Source organism: Ciona intestinalis, unplaced genomic scaffold, assembly GCF_000224145.3.
Source record: "Ciona intestinalis unplaced genomic scaffold, KH HT000094.2, whole genome shotgun sequence".
Taxonomy (NCBI): domain Eukaryota; kingdom Metazoa; phylum Chordata; class Ascidiacea; order Phlebobranchia; family Cionidae; genus Ciona; species Ciona intestinalis.
In genome coordinates this window covers 451,067-465,335 of record NW_004190416.2, presented here as the reverse complement: position 1 = coordinate 465,335, position 14,269 = coordinate 451,067, and the positions used below count along the sequence as shown (strand labels likewise).

At 36.1% G+C, this 14,269-nt stretch overlaps 1 protein-coding gene across 2 annotated transcripts; it reads right to left on the bottom strand.

The window, feature by feature from the left end:
* Positions 1–276: 276 nt before the first annotated feature.
* Positions 277–10,202, bottom strand: LOC100182160 (metalloprotease TIKI1-like). Of its 2 annotated transcripts, XM_026838476.1 has the most exons (12): positions 10,113–10,202; positions 9,870–9,990; positions 9,203–9,316; positions 8,492–8,702; positions 6,406–6,638; positions 5,691–5,837; positions 4,363–4,681; positions 1,332–1,419; positions 997–1,119; positions 680–936; positions 525–647; positions 277–341 (listed from the first exon to the last, which is right to left on the bottom strand). In XM_026838476.1, the coding sequence occupies exons 2-10, from the start codon at positions 9,951–9,953 to the stop codon at positions 690–692; spliced, it is 1,566 nt and encodes a 521-aa protein (XP_026694277.1). In that variant the 5' UTR covers positions 9,954–9,990; positions 10,113–10,202; the 3' UTR covers positions 277–341; positions 525–647; positions 680–689. The 2 variants fall into 2 exon arrangements, with proteins under 2 accessions (XP_026694277.1, XP_018671151.1); XM_018815606.2 differs by having other exon boundaries at positions 525–936.
* Positions 10,203–14,269: the final 4,067 nt, after the last annotated feature.

The following is a 14,269-nucleotide window of genomic DNA, read 5'->3' as shown; positions in this document are numbered from 1 at the left end:
GTTTATGCCAGAGTTGGCCCATTACACCCGCTACTCAAATATGAGTGACGGCAAACGTTTTCGGGTTTTAAGAAATTAAACAACACGTCAAGAACACGCCAATGTTTCTTTATAGCACCTTTTATGTGTTACGCGTTTTTAAGCGTGTTTTATGTGTTTTTCTTAAGTTAATTTTCAAATGTTTTTATAAGCTTTTCTGTTCTAACTTTTTAAGCTACTTGTTCGTAAAACTTCCACTAACCTCAATCTGTTAGTTCTAAATTGAAAACCAAGATCTCAAATATAAATATTTATTGCACAGAAAGCAGCGAAGTGAAACTTGCAGATATTGGAAGCTCAACCTGAAAAATAATAAAGTTATTTAGGGTTTTGCTTTTCGGGTAAAAAGTAAATTTTATAGGGGGTGAAATGAGCCAACTCTGGCCTAAATCTATAAGGTCCCTGGCGTGCCTCACCATAATACCTCACCCATATAGAATATAATTAATAAAACATCAAATGTCAAAATAATAAAATCAACTCACGTGGTAATGACGTCATAATGAACTTCTTACGTCATCGTGTTGTTTGACTTCGAAGCATGAACGGAATGAAAAAAGAAAAGAAAAGGGGAAAGTTCAGTGAGAGAAACAGTGACGTCATCAAAAAGTGACGTCATCAAAATATGACGTCATCAAAATATGACGTCATCAACACGTCATAAAAAATGACAAGAGTGTCAAAATTCCGACCATGATTAAGTTTAATGATGCTATAGTTGCGTCATTTATGCCGTAGCATATGACGTAACGAGGTATTTCGTCGTCATAGTAACCATCGCGATGTACCACTATGACGTCACCAATGTCCTCTGACGCAGTTTCCGGTCCAGATTCAAAACGGAAATGACGATTAGGGGACCGGAAGAACGGATCTTCATTAAACACAGGTTCGGATCTGCATAGATAAAATGATGACGTTAGATAACAAAAATGACGCCACAAAATAAATTGTAACCTCCGTTTCATTTGTTTCCATAACTCGTTTATTTTTCGCAAACTTTTTCCCGATTTCCGGTGGTGGGTTTTCTTCAGGTGACCTTCGTCACGTGATTGATGACTTCCGCTCTTTACTGCCCGCCTGTGGCAAAACTAAAAGATTAATTTGGTTTTCTATATTGATGTAACAGTTAAACATTATCTTCAGGTGGCTGTAACTGCTAAAAACCATAGATATACCAGTTCATATACATTGTCTGTCATTACCGGTGTCATCTAATTCGCTTTTGTTCGTATTTTATATATTAAAAAGTTAATATTTGTAAATTTAATAATGAAGGGCTAATGACCTACCTGTCATGGGGTTTACTTCTCACATTCTCAATTTCGAACCCGTCACGTGACAACAGGTCAAGAACAGATTTCTCTCCAAGAAAATGAACTAAAAAACATATTTGCTTAATTTGTGAAAACTACTTCATATTTGGGGCGTGTTTATTATATAGTATAAGGTGGGTGGAGATGGGACACCTTTTCATTCTATTTTCTCGTCCCATTTAGTAGTAAATAAAAGACATTTAAAGTATTATAAAACCGCATCCTCACGACTGCCATACACCGCTGTTAATTGTTTAAAACACTCTAATACAAATGCCTTTTCTCATTCAATTTGACGATGTTTTTCGAAGTTGTCGAAAGCATGTTATTCAGACACAGGTGTCGGCATAATTATGAAAAACACATTGCGGGCACATTTTAAAATATCCAAACTTATTTAACCCTATTAGCTCCAAGCTTGATAGTGAGCATTATTTCAAGCAGTTTTGCTAAGAATCTCCAACCCTACTATCATCGGTTCTAACTGAAGTAGGATTACCGTTAATACCACCGGACTTTATGATCAGCAACAGTTTAAACGAGTTTCAAATTAAGATCGTGTTGATCGATTAGGATTACGAGACACACGTCAATCGAATTCAACTTGGCATGAGAAAAATAACCAACGTAAATGCCAATACCTTATTTGGTGTAAACTGTATAGCTATCAGATAAAGAAAATAACACGTGGTTTTTGCATCTTAGCCCACGTTTTTGTGGTTTGTTAAAACTTATATATAATATTGTATATAATTTTTTTTAAAGGATTTTTGGAAAAATATAAAATAGATTCCTATAAGGGACACTGGTGTGAAATACTCAGCGTATTGCTATAAACTACTGCTCCAAGGTTAAATAAAAAAACTTTATAGCCAAATGTAAAGTACAGCTGTCCTGATTTTTAACCGAGACTCCGTTATACATACGGTTTATCCACAGGCGTAATTTAAGGTCGTTCATTTAGTCGCTATATCTTGTATTTCGTTTTTATGATTTAATTTTAATCTTTGCAGTTGCCGATGTAATGGAAGAGATAAATCAAAGTTAGGTTCTGTTATGTTATGTTGCTTGTTTATGTACCGAATACCTCCAATTTAACCGAGCGTAAAATTAAAACCAGGTATGAGAGGATCTAAGGACCCGAATGTTTATAATTCGATTAACTAAGGTTTTAGGATGTATAGGCCCATAGCCATTGGTGTACCCAGGTTAGAATTCGAGGGTACGCCCCCCCCCCAGCATTAAAACTTTTAAGAATAAATTATAAAAAAAAATAGTTAAAAAAAGTTTGCACACCTCCCCTATTTTCAGTGGCTGCGCTACCAAGTATACCCTGCTCTCAAAGCCACTAGGGTTTAAATGCAGACAGGAGTTTACATGTTAATCACTAAATCCAGCTAACTCGCTAAGGGGGTTAGCAAGGCATTAGTTAAGCAGTTAACTATGTTATAATTAAACTTCTTGTGATCTTTGTGGCGTGCAAAGGTGAATCCGACATTTTTTAGGCTTTTTTCTAAATTAATGTTTGAGGTAATTTTCTTTGTTTGATTTTGTTCTAGTTCACTAACCGATCTATGCGTTTACGTGTTTAGGCAGTGTAGTTACGAGAATAGCTGTCCATTTTATTAACACCTAATTACTTTATCATAAAGTAGTTTGGGGTAAGATGATCCATCTTTACATTCTCTTTTGAAACGTGGGATATCATGTGCCAAAAGATGTCCCATCCTACCCTACGATACTGCATGTTTCATACTTTTCAGGTAAAACAGCAACAAATAAAAATACCAATACGTAACCAATGACATATGAACATACACTACGTAAAGATTGAGTGAAGTATGAGGAACAACAACAAAAAGCTTGTATGTAGCTTATGTTAATATATAGTTTGAAATTCTCCTAAATACCTAAGTCAACATATACACAACTTCTCCTAAATGTTTGACGCCAATATATAGACGTGGTTACTATAGACTAGTGTTGCCTTGACATCAGTCTAAAATCTAAATGTATTGTTTTGCTTAAACACAAGATTCTGGGTAATGGGCCAACTCTGCCCTAAATTCCGTGTCCTATGGCGTGTCATATTGTAGTACCTCGCCCATATATAATTAATAGAAGGACATTATTTGGGCCAATGGGTAAACTATCCCTAATTATATCCCCCAGGGAGTGGCTTGCTATAGAGAGACCTCACCCATATGGAATACAAAACACTAGCTTGGGTTCGGACTCAAATCGTTCGGTAAACACTGTCGCAAAACGTGCAGTTTACTTTTCATTCAGACGTGGATTAAGGACCAGACAAAAATCGACAATGTACAATAGGTTAGGGTAGGCTTAGGGCAGTATTACCAGCTTTAGTATAATCTGTGGGCGTAATACCACCTAAGGCAAGAGACTTTGTTCGCTATGGGTTTAATTCTATTTAATTTGAAAGTTTTAAAACTTAGGGATTTTAGTTTGGAGAATACTCTAAAGTTACATCATTGCAGACAGAGGTTGAACCTTTGTGGTTGAAACATGATTCTATGCGTTAACAATGGCTATTATTTTGTGTACAATACAAGCAGGAGGGCGTAACCATACCTGCCAGGAAGTTTGACAACTTGACAGTTAAACTACAAGTTCAAGTTCAAAAAAACTGAAAGAAATTTAATGAATCTGATTGGCCGCTAGTAGGCGATAGAGAGATAATAGAACTGGAGAAAATATCACGTTCAAAAACAATAGAAGCCGAGAAAATCTTAACTTCTGTGAGTTTATGCCGAAAAAACAGCAAACGGCGTTAGGTTTGTGTATACGTCTTTAGGCAAACATTGCTGAAAACTATGTTAATTAAAACGATTTTAAACAAATTAAACAGCTTTATAACCCCAAACACACACGACTATTAACGAATTTCACTGTTTCGACGTTTTTCTTAAACGCTGGGTATATATGTATGCTTACATTTAATGGGCACGCATGTACTTTACAAATGGGTACGTATGATAAAACTCACCAGCACCGAACGCGAAGAAGAGACTTTCATCTTTCCTTCTCCGTACCAAATCCTGGACTCTGGTCGCCATCCTCTTGTTTCTACGGAAGATTAATTCCTCCTTCAAGTAATCGTCTATCTCGGACGCCATCGCGTTATCCATTATGATGTCATCGTTCGTTACGTCACGAGATGTGTTCGTTTCGCCAGTAGCGGCGCCATCGGTAAATATTGCGTCATCAATTGAATCAGAATTGTCAAAATTTGTGACGTCATCATTTTGAACAATGACGTCATCAGATTCAGTTGTACTCGGGTGATGATTGGATCGTAAGGGAACCTGTCGTTAAAATAATTGACAATTTTGAGGAAGTTTCAATTTCATGGAAACCGCCGTGTGGTTTGGAAGGGTTGTTATTATGTGTTGATTATGTAGAATTCGTAGATTATACAAGGAAGTTATTCCAGTAATTTATAAACATAACTATAAGTTATACTATGTTGCTATCACGCAAAATTGAACTTTGAAACCAATTTATGGTTTACAAATTTGGTATACGAAGTTCCGTAACTGTATTACTGCGAGTTAAGATGATACCGTTAGCACATAATATATAACACAACGAATTAATGCAATTTGTTTATTGGGCAATACAGACGTTGTGTTATGTTTCATACACCATGTACGAGTGACCATGTATATTACTAAGACACGCGCTTCGTCAATGGTATATCGTTGCTTCTGTGCTAAACAGCAGGTACGCTAACCGCAACTATACCATGACATATAGAGCAGAAACAACAACTATTATTGCCACACTTAGCAAAATACGGCATAAGGTTAAAGTGCGAATGTCAAAACACATTGAGTTACAAGGTATAATTCAAATTTAATGTCGGCCTGGTCTAAATGAGATAATAATAAGTTAAAGGTCCAAATCCTGTTTGCTTACTACTGTATACATAAGCTGTGTATACAAGTTGTGATTCGAAGGGTTCAAAAACACCTCAAGGTTACAATGGGTCCGGTTATGATCGTGGAATACTAAACGTATACATTCCGTAAGATTTATGACGTAAAACTTGCTATCGACGTCGTAACATTGCGGTCTGTTTTCCCCTTAACATAAATACTTTATAATGCCGTTGCCGAATTATGCCTGTTAATACGTTATATACATATATACGCTATTCGTTGTTATTTTTTATCTAACATGATATTCGCTTGCGTGATCGATTATTGCATTATTTTTACAATGCTTACCTATAAGAAGAAGTAACAAAAAATCTAAACTTCTAAAATCGCAGCCACACTCAATAGTCATAGATGACATAGAAGCATTACTTACGAATGTTGGTCCAACACCAAACAGGCTTGAGTTAGTATTTCCACAGTTATATTGAACAACCATATCATCCATGTTGTAAGGAATACGAAGTAGACCTTCCCGAACTTTCTCTTGGATAAGAAGTGTTTGGTTCAACGCGAATATCACCTGTTATTTGAAATATGAGGTAAATTACTTCGTTCTATAGATGTCGTGTCATATAGGAAATACGTTGGATTCGAGTCATTACTCTATCTAATGGTTTAAATTACGTTAAACGTTGTTATCTTACGTGGACAGGCACGTCATTACTGAGGGTTGGGATTCAGGAATAATTTGGGGTATTTTATATTTTTTTTACATGAAAAGAGGTCTTTGCACCTTGATATAAAGTAGGGTGGGAAAGACGGGACACAATTTCAATATTATTCTCATTCGATTTAAAAGTAAACAAAGAACAATCAAGGAATTATAGAATTCCATCCTCACGACTCTCATAGACCGTTGTTAGTTGTTTAAAACACAATATTTGGATATTATGTGCGAAAAGTGTCCCGTCTTCCCCCACAGTACTAAATGTCATAGGTTTTAGGCCCTACCTCCAGCACTCTAAGACTCTAAATGCTACCCAAAGAACCCCAACGAATGTTGAAGCTTTTCGTTTTAACCCGTCATAAATTTACACCAAGTACATGTTACTGAAGACAAAGAATATTCAAAACACAGTTTTTCGAACCTGGGATCTATTGAGTCCATTAAAGGGCTCGCATTGTTCCTCCGCTGTTTCTATCGCCCCCACGTGTTTCCCCATCACCCCCGCTTGTCGAGCAAGATGAACGTCAAGAACCGGAAGTCCACGTGACCGGATATCCGGTTTGGTGAGAGCGTTTATCATAAGCATGATCCAGATGGGTCGTTTACGTTCCCAACCTCCAGCTATCTCGTTGTACATCAAGCTGGCTGTGAGTCCTGGAGAACAGCAGATATTATTTTTTATTCTATATGAGTAAGGTATATAAGCGGCGGGGAAGCCAGGGTTGGGCTGGACACCTACGGTTTAGGCCAGAGTTGGCCCATTACCCCAACACTGTATACGCTCATTATATTCTATAATCTATATGAATGAGATTCTACAGCAGGGGAAGCCAGAACACCTACGGTTTAGGCCAGAGTTCGACTCATCAACCCAACACCCAGGGTGCTACCATTTCGATCTAACTGAGGCGGTTTAACATGGATTTTATAAGGGTGAGGTCTTCAGTGAGACATACCTGAGGCCTGGGATATAGGTTCATTACCCCAACACCCAGGGTGTGACCGTTCGGATCTATGACAAGGCATTACAGAAGTTCTTGGTTTTAGACTTGAGTTAGCCATTATGCCTACAACTGTCATTTAAGGGATACATGAAGCAATTTGTAGCTACATTGCGGTTGAATTTGTTTTGTAATATCTTTTATATAATAGCTTATTGGTATAACATAAGATCTAGAATCCAATCCCAATTTTAGCCGTTATCAGCTAAGCCTTCACACCCAGAAGTTACCGATTAAACCGCACGACCGCTTGTAGTTTAACTTGTAAGAAGTTTTTTTTTACTTTTCGGCGCTGTTATTTTGTAGTTTTTTTATACATTATAGTAATAATTTAGTTTTTCGGTTGGTAAAGATCATAGATATCATATGTATAGCTCGGTGGTAAAGATATTTTACTGGTAGTATGGGTAATGTCTTTGCGCGTAACAATGGCCATAGTGATTCAATGAGTAACAACAAACGTATTGTAGAATATAGTGATTGTGTATGAGTAATAGGTATTGTGACATCACTATAACCTGGCTACTTCATGTGTGTTTTAGGTCCTACTGAGTAAATTCTGGAATAATGACGTCTCAAGCACCCTTATTCGAGATTAAACAAGCCCATTATGATGTAATAACCTCATAGTCTGCGCACGCCCTTCACAAAAGGGCAGGCAAATAAATTCCGATTTTATTTCAACCGAACGAAACTTGATTTTAGGTTGGCGTACTAACTACTAGTCAATATAAGGATTAACTAATATAAACTTGAACTTTGTTGTGTTTCAAGTTTTATTTATAAAAGGGTTTCCACACTATTTTCAATCTTCAATTATAAAATGTGTGACGGTATCCATCTTACCCCGCCTTTACCACATAATAATCAAATGTCCTGATCGTGTATTGAACAATTAACTTCAGCCTATGGGAGTCGTGAGGATGCGGTTTAATAATTCTCTGAACTTTCTTTGTTAATCACCAAATAAGACGAGAAAATACAACAAGAAGGTGTCCCACATATCCGCACAATACTATATATTTTTTAGCAATCTTAAATTGTAGAAGTAATCCCTGTTTTTTTAGATATTTTAATAAAGTAGACTGTTATAATGACCGGTATATTAAAACTGGTGGTCGTATAATACACTGTATGCTAACTTTAAATCGTGGCTAGCGTGACCTTGAGCCAAAAGTCACATTAAGATTCTGTCAGATAAGCTTTGACGCAAAGCAGAAGACAGACAACACGCTTTACTTTGACACAAAACAGACTTACTCGATGAAGGAAGACTTAAATATTAAGTAATAGAAAATTAATTCTAATTGACAACCTGCGGAAACTTAATATCTGGATAAAATGCAAATAATTCACTCAAGTATTTTAAAGGAGTATGAAAAATTTATTTAAACTTTTGAAAAATATTAATAAGTTTAACGCTCGTGTTTAGTCTAGTAATTCAAATTACCTAATTAGTGATAATTAATGTAATTTTAATACATTATTATTTTTAATTAATTTTACCTTTATTTCTTTGTACTGATGTCATCCATGACGTCATTGCACCTTTGACGTAATCAAGATGACGTTTCAACCGGAAGTAAATATCAGGGGGAAGTACCTCCTTTACAGTCATTCCGACCGGAAGTTGCGCACAACGCGAAAGTGCCATCCCTGTTGTGACGTCATTGAGGTTCAATTCGAAATAAACATTGTCGCTTTCGATGAAAGATTTCTGAAATAAAAATATAGACGTAGTACTGTGGGGTAAGATGGGACACTTTTAGAACATAATATCCAAATATCTTGATCGTGTTTTAACATAATTAACAACGGTCTATGGGAGTCGCAAGGATACGGTTTGATAATTATGTAAATGTTCTTTGTTTTCTATTAAATGGGTCAAGAAAATAGAATAAAAAAGTGTCCCATTTTCCCAAAACTTTATAGGGTAATTATTTGGTATGCTAATAATACACCATTTTCCCAAAAAGTTATAAACATAGACAAACATGAAATAAACCTATAGACCGGTATGGAATACAATACCAAACAATGGTATATTATTAGCATAACCAATTAATTATCCTCGCTTAAAAGATATCCTATATTCTATGGGTGAGGTCTTCTGGAAAATAGGCGTCTTAACATACAGCATGCATGTTCGTAATGATTTCATATACGCTTCGGGCGCCCCTACAATATAATATATATATCAATCTATAATAATTTTACCCTTGTATTGGTTGGTATATAATCCCACACCCTCGTATAGGGAACATGTATTGTACCAAAGAAATAAACGGGAGGTTCTCGCTTCAATTTCCACAGGAACGAATTACGATGTTTCTAGAGAGAAGTATTACATGGATGTCGTTAGTGCATAATATCCCATATTTCCTAATTGTGTTTTTAACAACGCTCTTTTCAAAGTCGTGAGAATGCGGTTGTATAATTATGAAAATGTTCTTAGTTTACCACCAAATGGGACGAGAAATCAGAATGAAAAGGTGTCCCATCTTCCCCTACCCTACTATATATAAAATCATGTACCATATTACCCCAACCTACTATATAGTAGAATGGGAAAGATGGGACACCTTTAGCGCATAATATCCAAATATTCCGATCGTGTTTTTAATAATTAACAACGGTCTATGGAAGTCGTGAGGATATAGTTTTATGATATTTTGAATGTTCTTTGTTTACTACTGAACAGGACGAGAAAAAAGAGTTAAAAGGTGTCCCATCTTTCCCCACCCTACTGTGTATAAAATCATGTCCCATCTTACCCCAACCTAATATGTATAAAACCATGTACCATCTTACCCCAACCTACAATGTATAAAACCATGTACCATCTTACCCCAACCTACTATATATGAAAATCCCACTATCTTACCTTGGTACACGCGTGTTGTCTGATTGTTTTACTGCCATGGATTTGAATGCAGCAGATCATCAACATAAACAACTTCAACTCCATATCTCAGCGCTATATCTTAGATTACGAAGTTTAAATCCTATGAATACAGGGTAAGATGAATATCTTGTGCAAGCGTCAACATGATGTTATCTACCTACAGCGTTATCTAGTACACGTATCGAACCATATCGAATTTGCAGCCTCCAAACAATGCAATACCTGATGCTCGCTGTCGAGTTGCTTGCTGTAAGCGTTCACGGCCTCTTTGGTAAAAAAACGACATTTCGGTTGTTTAAATGCAAAATGCGTTGCGCCATTTCAAATCTACAAACTAACAAGTTATATACAAACATATACGGCATCCGGCACTTTATATATTTTATACTTATCGCAATTGACAAATTTCGGAAACACATTTTGTTTAGATTTACAATACGACTTTATAGCATTTTTTACATATAGTTATATATAATCTGTTCACAAATGCTCAATTCAAATCGCCGCCCATTCAGGACTGTGGGATTTTATTGCCCCGTAGTGACCTATTGCCCTCTGAATGACCTGCGTCTAAATCGTGTCAAAATTCGATACGCTGAAATACACACTCACGCCCGAAGGAACTTTATAAACAAAGATTTCAACCCAAAATAAATCGAAACCTCGGAATTCGACCATAGACTCGTCACATGAGCGCTTGCTTTAGTTCAGTATTAGTTGTACAACGTATTATTAGGTTTGAATATTAGCACATTATTAATATTCATGCTGTATGTAATCAATGGCAGTTACCAAACTCTAATGTGTTTACAAAGCTTAAGTTACTTTTTCGCTATAATTTGTTTCGTGTCTTTATAAGCTTACAGTAAATCAGGTTGAACAGCCTCGCTGTTTAACTGGCGCTCTTTCCCACACTTTCTTTTCCTATACAATATTTTCCATAGCGCGTTTTAACGACTGTGATTTTTTCCAAATTGTCAAAATTAAAGTAAGAAAAAATCTGTTAAAATGTGGATGACAATATAACGACGCTTGTAAAAGATGTTTTACGAACAGGCTATATCTTTGACTTTTAAGCATACGCGAGATCTCGTCAGAAACTGCCATATTCTACTGTAGGTCTATTGTTAATTAAGAAGTGAATAACTTTAACATGAGAAACGGCCATTTCGACACCTTATTAAAACTTTAAGAATATTAAAAGCCATTACTACAAATGTTTACAATAATATACCGCAATACAGCAAAGCTACATTAAATAGTGAAACCACACTACAACTGACAACACAGCACGTTAGCTCCTGTCTAAACTATGAATGATTGAATGAACGAGTGAAGCAACACGTTGAGAAAAAGGCGGCATTTCGCGAAGAAACCGCTGGTTTGTTTTGTGCCTGGTGTCGCGATATATTTGTTCCGGCCGTTGAATTTGGACCGAGCGCTGTTGCGCATGCGCAAATATACAAATAAAGTAAAATGGGGGAGGATGGGACACCCTTTCATTTTGATTACTCGTCCCATTTGTCAACAAAGAACATTTAAAGAATTATAAAATCGTATCTTCACGACTCCTTTAGACCGTTGTTAATTGTTTAAAACACGATCAGAATATTTGGACATTATGTGCTAAGGGTGTTCCGTCTTCCCCCCACTACTAAATATTTGTTTCACCCGGTCCAAATTTAACGATGGGAACGAATATATCCCGACACCGAGAGCTTAAGGCGTAGGCGGTTGATTGTTTATGGTTGGCTGGTGGCAGCGAACGGAGGTGGTTCGCCGCCCAATTAGTTGGTTTCGTAATTAACCAAGACGAGACGCGCGCCTCGCTTTAAGTAAAGCTAGATTAATTTTGAGCTATTTTCCTGCCTTTCTTAAGCATGACACAATAACTTTTAACAGTCATAACACAGTTAACAAAATGATGCAAGGAAACATTAGAATTTACATACGTTATAACAGATAAGATTATATAAACAATTCATATGTTTAAGCACAGAGAAATATAAATCTTCGCACTTTTTTTGTGTTCACCTATAAATATTTTTACCGCGACTTTTGTTTGTCTCAGTTACAGCTATGAAGGTATCATAATAATGCTCAAAGAGACGCGTATTATCGCTAAAAGAAACTTATGTTATAAAACACTTATGATTAGCATGTATACAAGCCATATTTTAAAACAAGACAGTCGACATAATTGTTTACCCGTTTTCACACTTCCATAGCAAACATATTTAATAAATTCGCATTTGCCGTTAACAAACACAATGTCACCCTTTATGCCTGCTTGCCTCCCTACATTTTAACGTCACTGGCTAAAAGTTAATTCCTATTTACTTATATTAGTCGCCTGTAGCATAAACCTATTCCCTGGCGTTACCACACACGATTTAACGAGACAACGTTAAACCATCATCCAGTAAATGTGAAACATATATTTATGTTGCGATTACTAGGAAAAGGTCTATTAAAATATCATACACTTCAAAACCTGGTAAATTCTTTTGAGGTATTACATTCCAGACTCAAAAGCAAATTAATTTTGAAACATAATTAACTTTCCTCGTACCTCGCTGAAGGCCATTGCCCTGTTTATTATGGTTTACACCGCTTTAGCGGTTTTAGCAGCAAATTAAATTCAACGCAGGCAAATTCTCATTTGATTAAAATTTGCGCCTATGTATGCCTCGTAGTATAACTCGCTTTATATCTTATATCGCAGGTGCAATAACATACGGGGTTTTATGGATGGTTTAAATACAAACATAACAGCACGTATAGTAGGGTGGGGTAAGATGGGATACCGTTAGCACATAATGTCCCACATTTCCGAATCGTGTTTTTAACAATGAACACCCTTCTTTAGAGTCGTGAGGATATACGGTTACGTATTTCTGTAAATAATCTTTGTTTAATACTAAATGAAACGACAAAAACAAAAGTGTCCCACTTTACCCCAACATACTATATATGACACAATTGTCTTATTTTTTAGGTTTAAAACTAAAACCCCCATCAGTGTTACATTCTAAGCAAAATTAAATGGAATCTGAACTCGTCTTATATCCTGTTTACTAGCATTCAAAGTAAATATGTTTTCACCCATAACGTATTAGTGGTTAAGTCTTAATTGGTATATACTGGAATAAGCGGATATGGTTGTTATTTGTTACACTGTTTACTTTGTCGTCATCGTATTTAAAGATACGTAATTTGTAAGACTAATTTTGTTTATCGCTTTAAATTCGAAAACGAAGTTCAAACTAATAAAAAACAACAAAGAGAAAGGAGTTTGCAGCAAAACTACAGTCGTTAAAAACATCCAAGAGGTAAAATAATTTGAGTAAAAGTAATCTTTAAAACTCTTGGCTGCTAAACCCGTTTAATTTGTTGCACAACTTCTATAATATAGTAGGGTGGGGGAAGATGGGACACCTTTTCATTCTATTTTCTCGTACATTTTGGTAGTAAACAAAGAACATTTAAAGAATTATAAAACCTTGTCCTCGCGACTTTCGTAGACCATTGTTATTTGTTTAAAACACGACCAGGATATTTATATATTTTGTGCTAAAGGTGTCCCATTTTCCCCACCCTACCATATGACTCTGCCTTCTATTCTATATGGGTGAGGTCTTACAACCGCAGGGGGTTCGCTGGGATTTAAGCCAGAGTTGGCACGGCCCCAGCGAGTTATGTATGACGTATGCAGTGTATATAAAACTTGTTTCCCGCATGTTTGTATTGGGTTGGGCAGATTGAACCAAATAAGGTTTTCTAATCCCATTAATTATAAACTTAGTTTAGGAGAAATATTATATTTTGTAAAACACCGTGTGATTCTAACGGTGAAACTTACTATGCTTTCTGGAATGCTGCGTACTAGAATTATAACTCTTAACGGTTCGCATATATAAAATAACGGGGGATAAGATGGATACCGTTAGCACATAAATACCATATTTCCTGATCGTGTTTTTAACAACTAACAACGTTTTTTTAAAGTCATGAGGATACGGTTTAATAATTCTGTAAAAATATTCTTTGTTTACTAACAAATGGGACGATAAAGGAGAATGAAAACATGGACCATCTTACCCACCCTGGTATATATGCAAAAAATGCCACTCAAAACAAAACAACATTTAGGTGCGGCGGCATTTGCCACCGACTTTTATATACTCCTGTAGTGATTACCGCATACGTCAGACACGAATTTCGAGGGTTATTGACGTTCAATTTAAAGCTTAATAAATTCTCCATGTGTGGCACGCAAGGATATTAACTGCAGCCGTTTCTAGACCGCTTAATTTCAACATAAATTTTCGATTCGCCATGGCAAATTAAGTACTGTGTAACGTTTAACAAGTCGCTGA

What these genes read in the sequence shown, in the direction of transcription:
- LOC100182160 (XM_018815606.2), bottom strand. Translation starts at nt 9,953, where the DNA reads ATGGAGTTGAAGTTGTTTATGTTGATGATCTGCTGCATTCAAATCCAT. An exon ending in ATATACCAACCAATACAAGG is followed by an intron (nt 8,703 to 9,202) that starts GTAAAATTATTA and finishes TTTTTATTTCAG; the next exon opens with AAATCTTTCATCGAAAGCGA. An exon ending in CTTCTTCGCGTTCGGTGCTG is followed by an intron (nt 1,420 to 4,362) that starts GTGAGTTTTATC and finishes TATGTTTTTTAG; the next exon opens with TTCATTTTCTTGGAGAGAAA.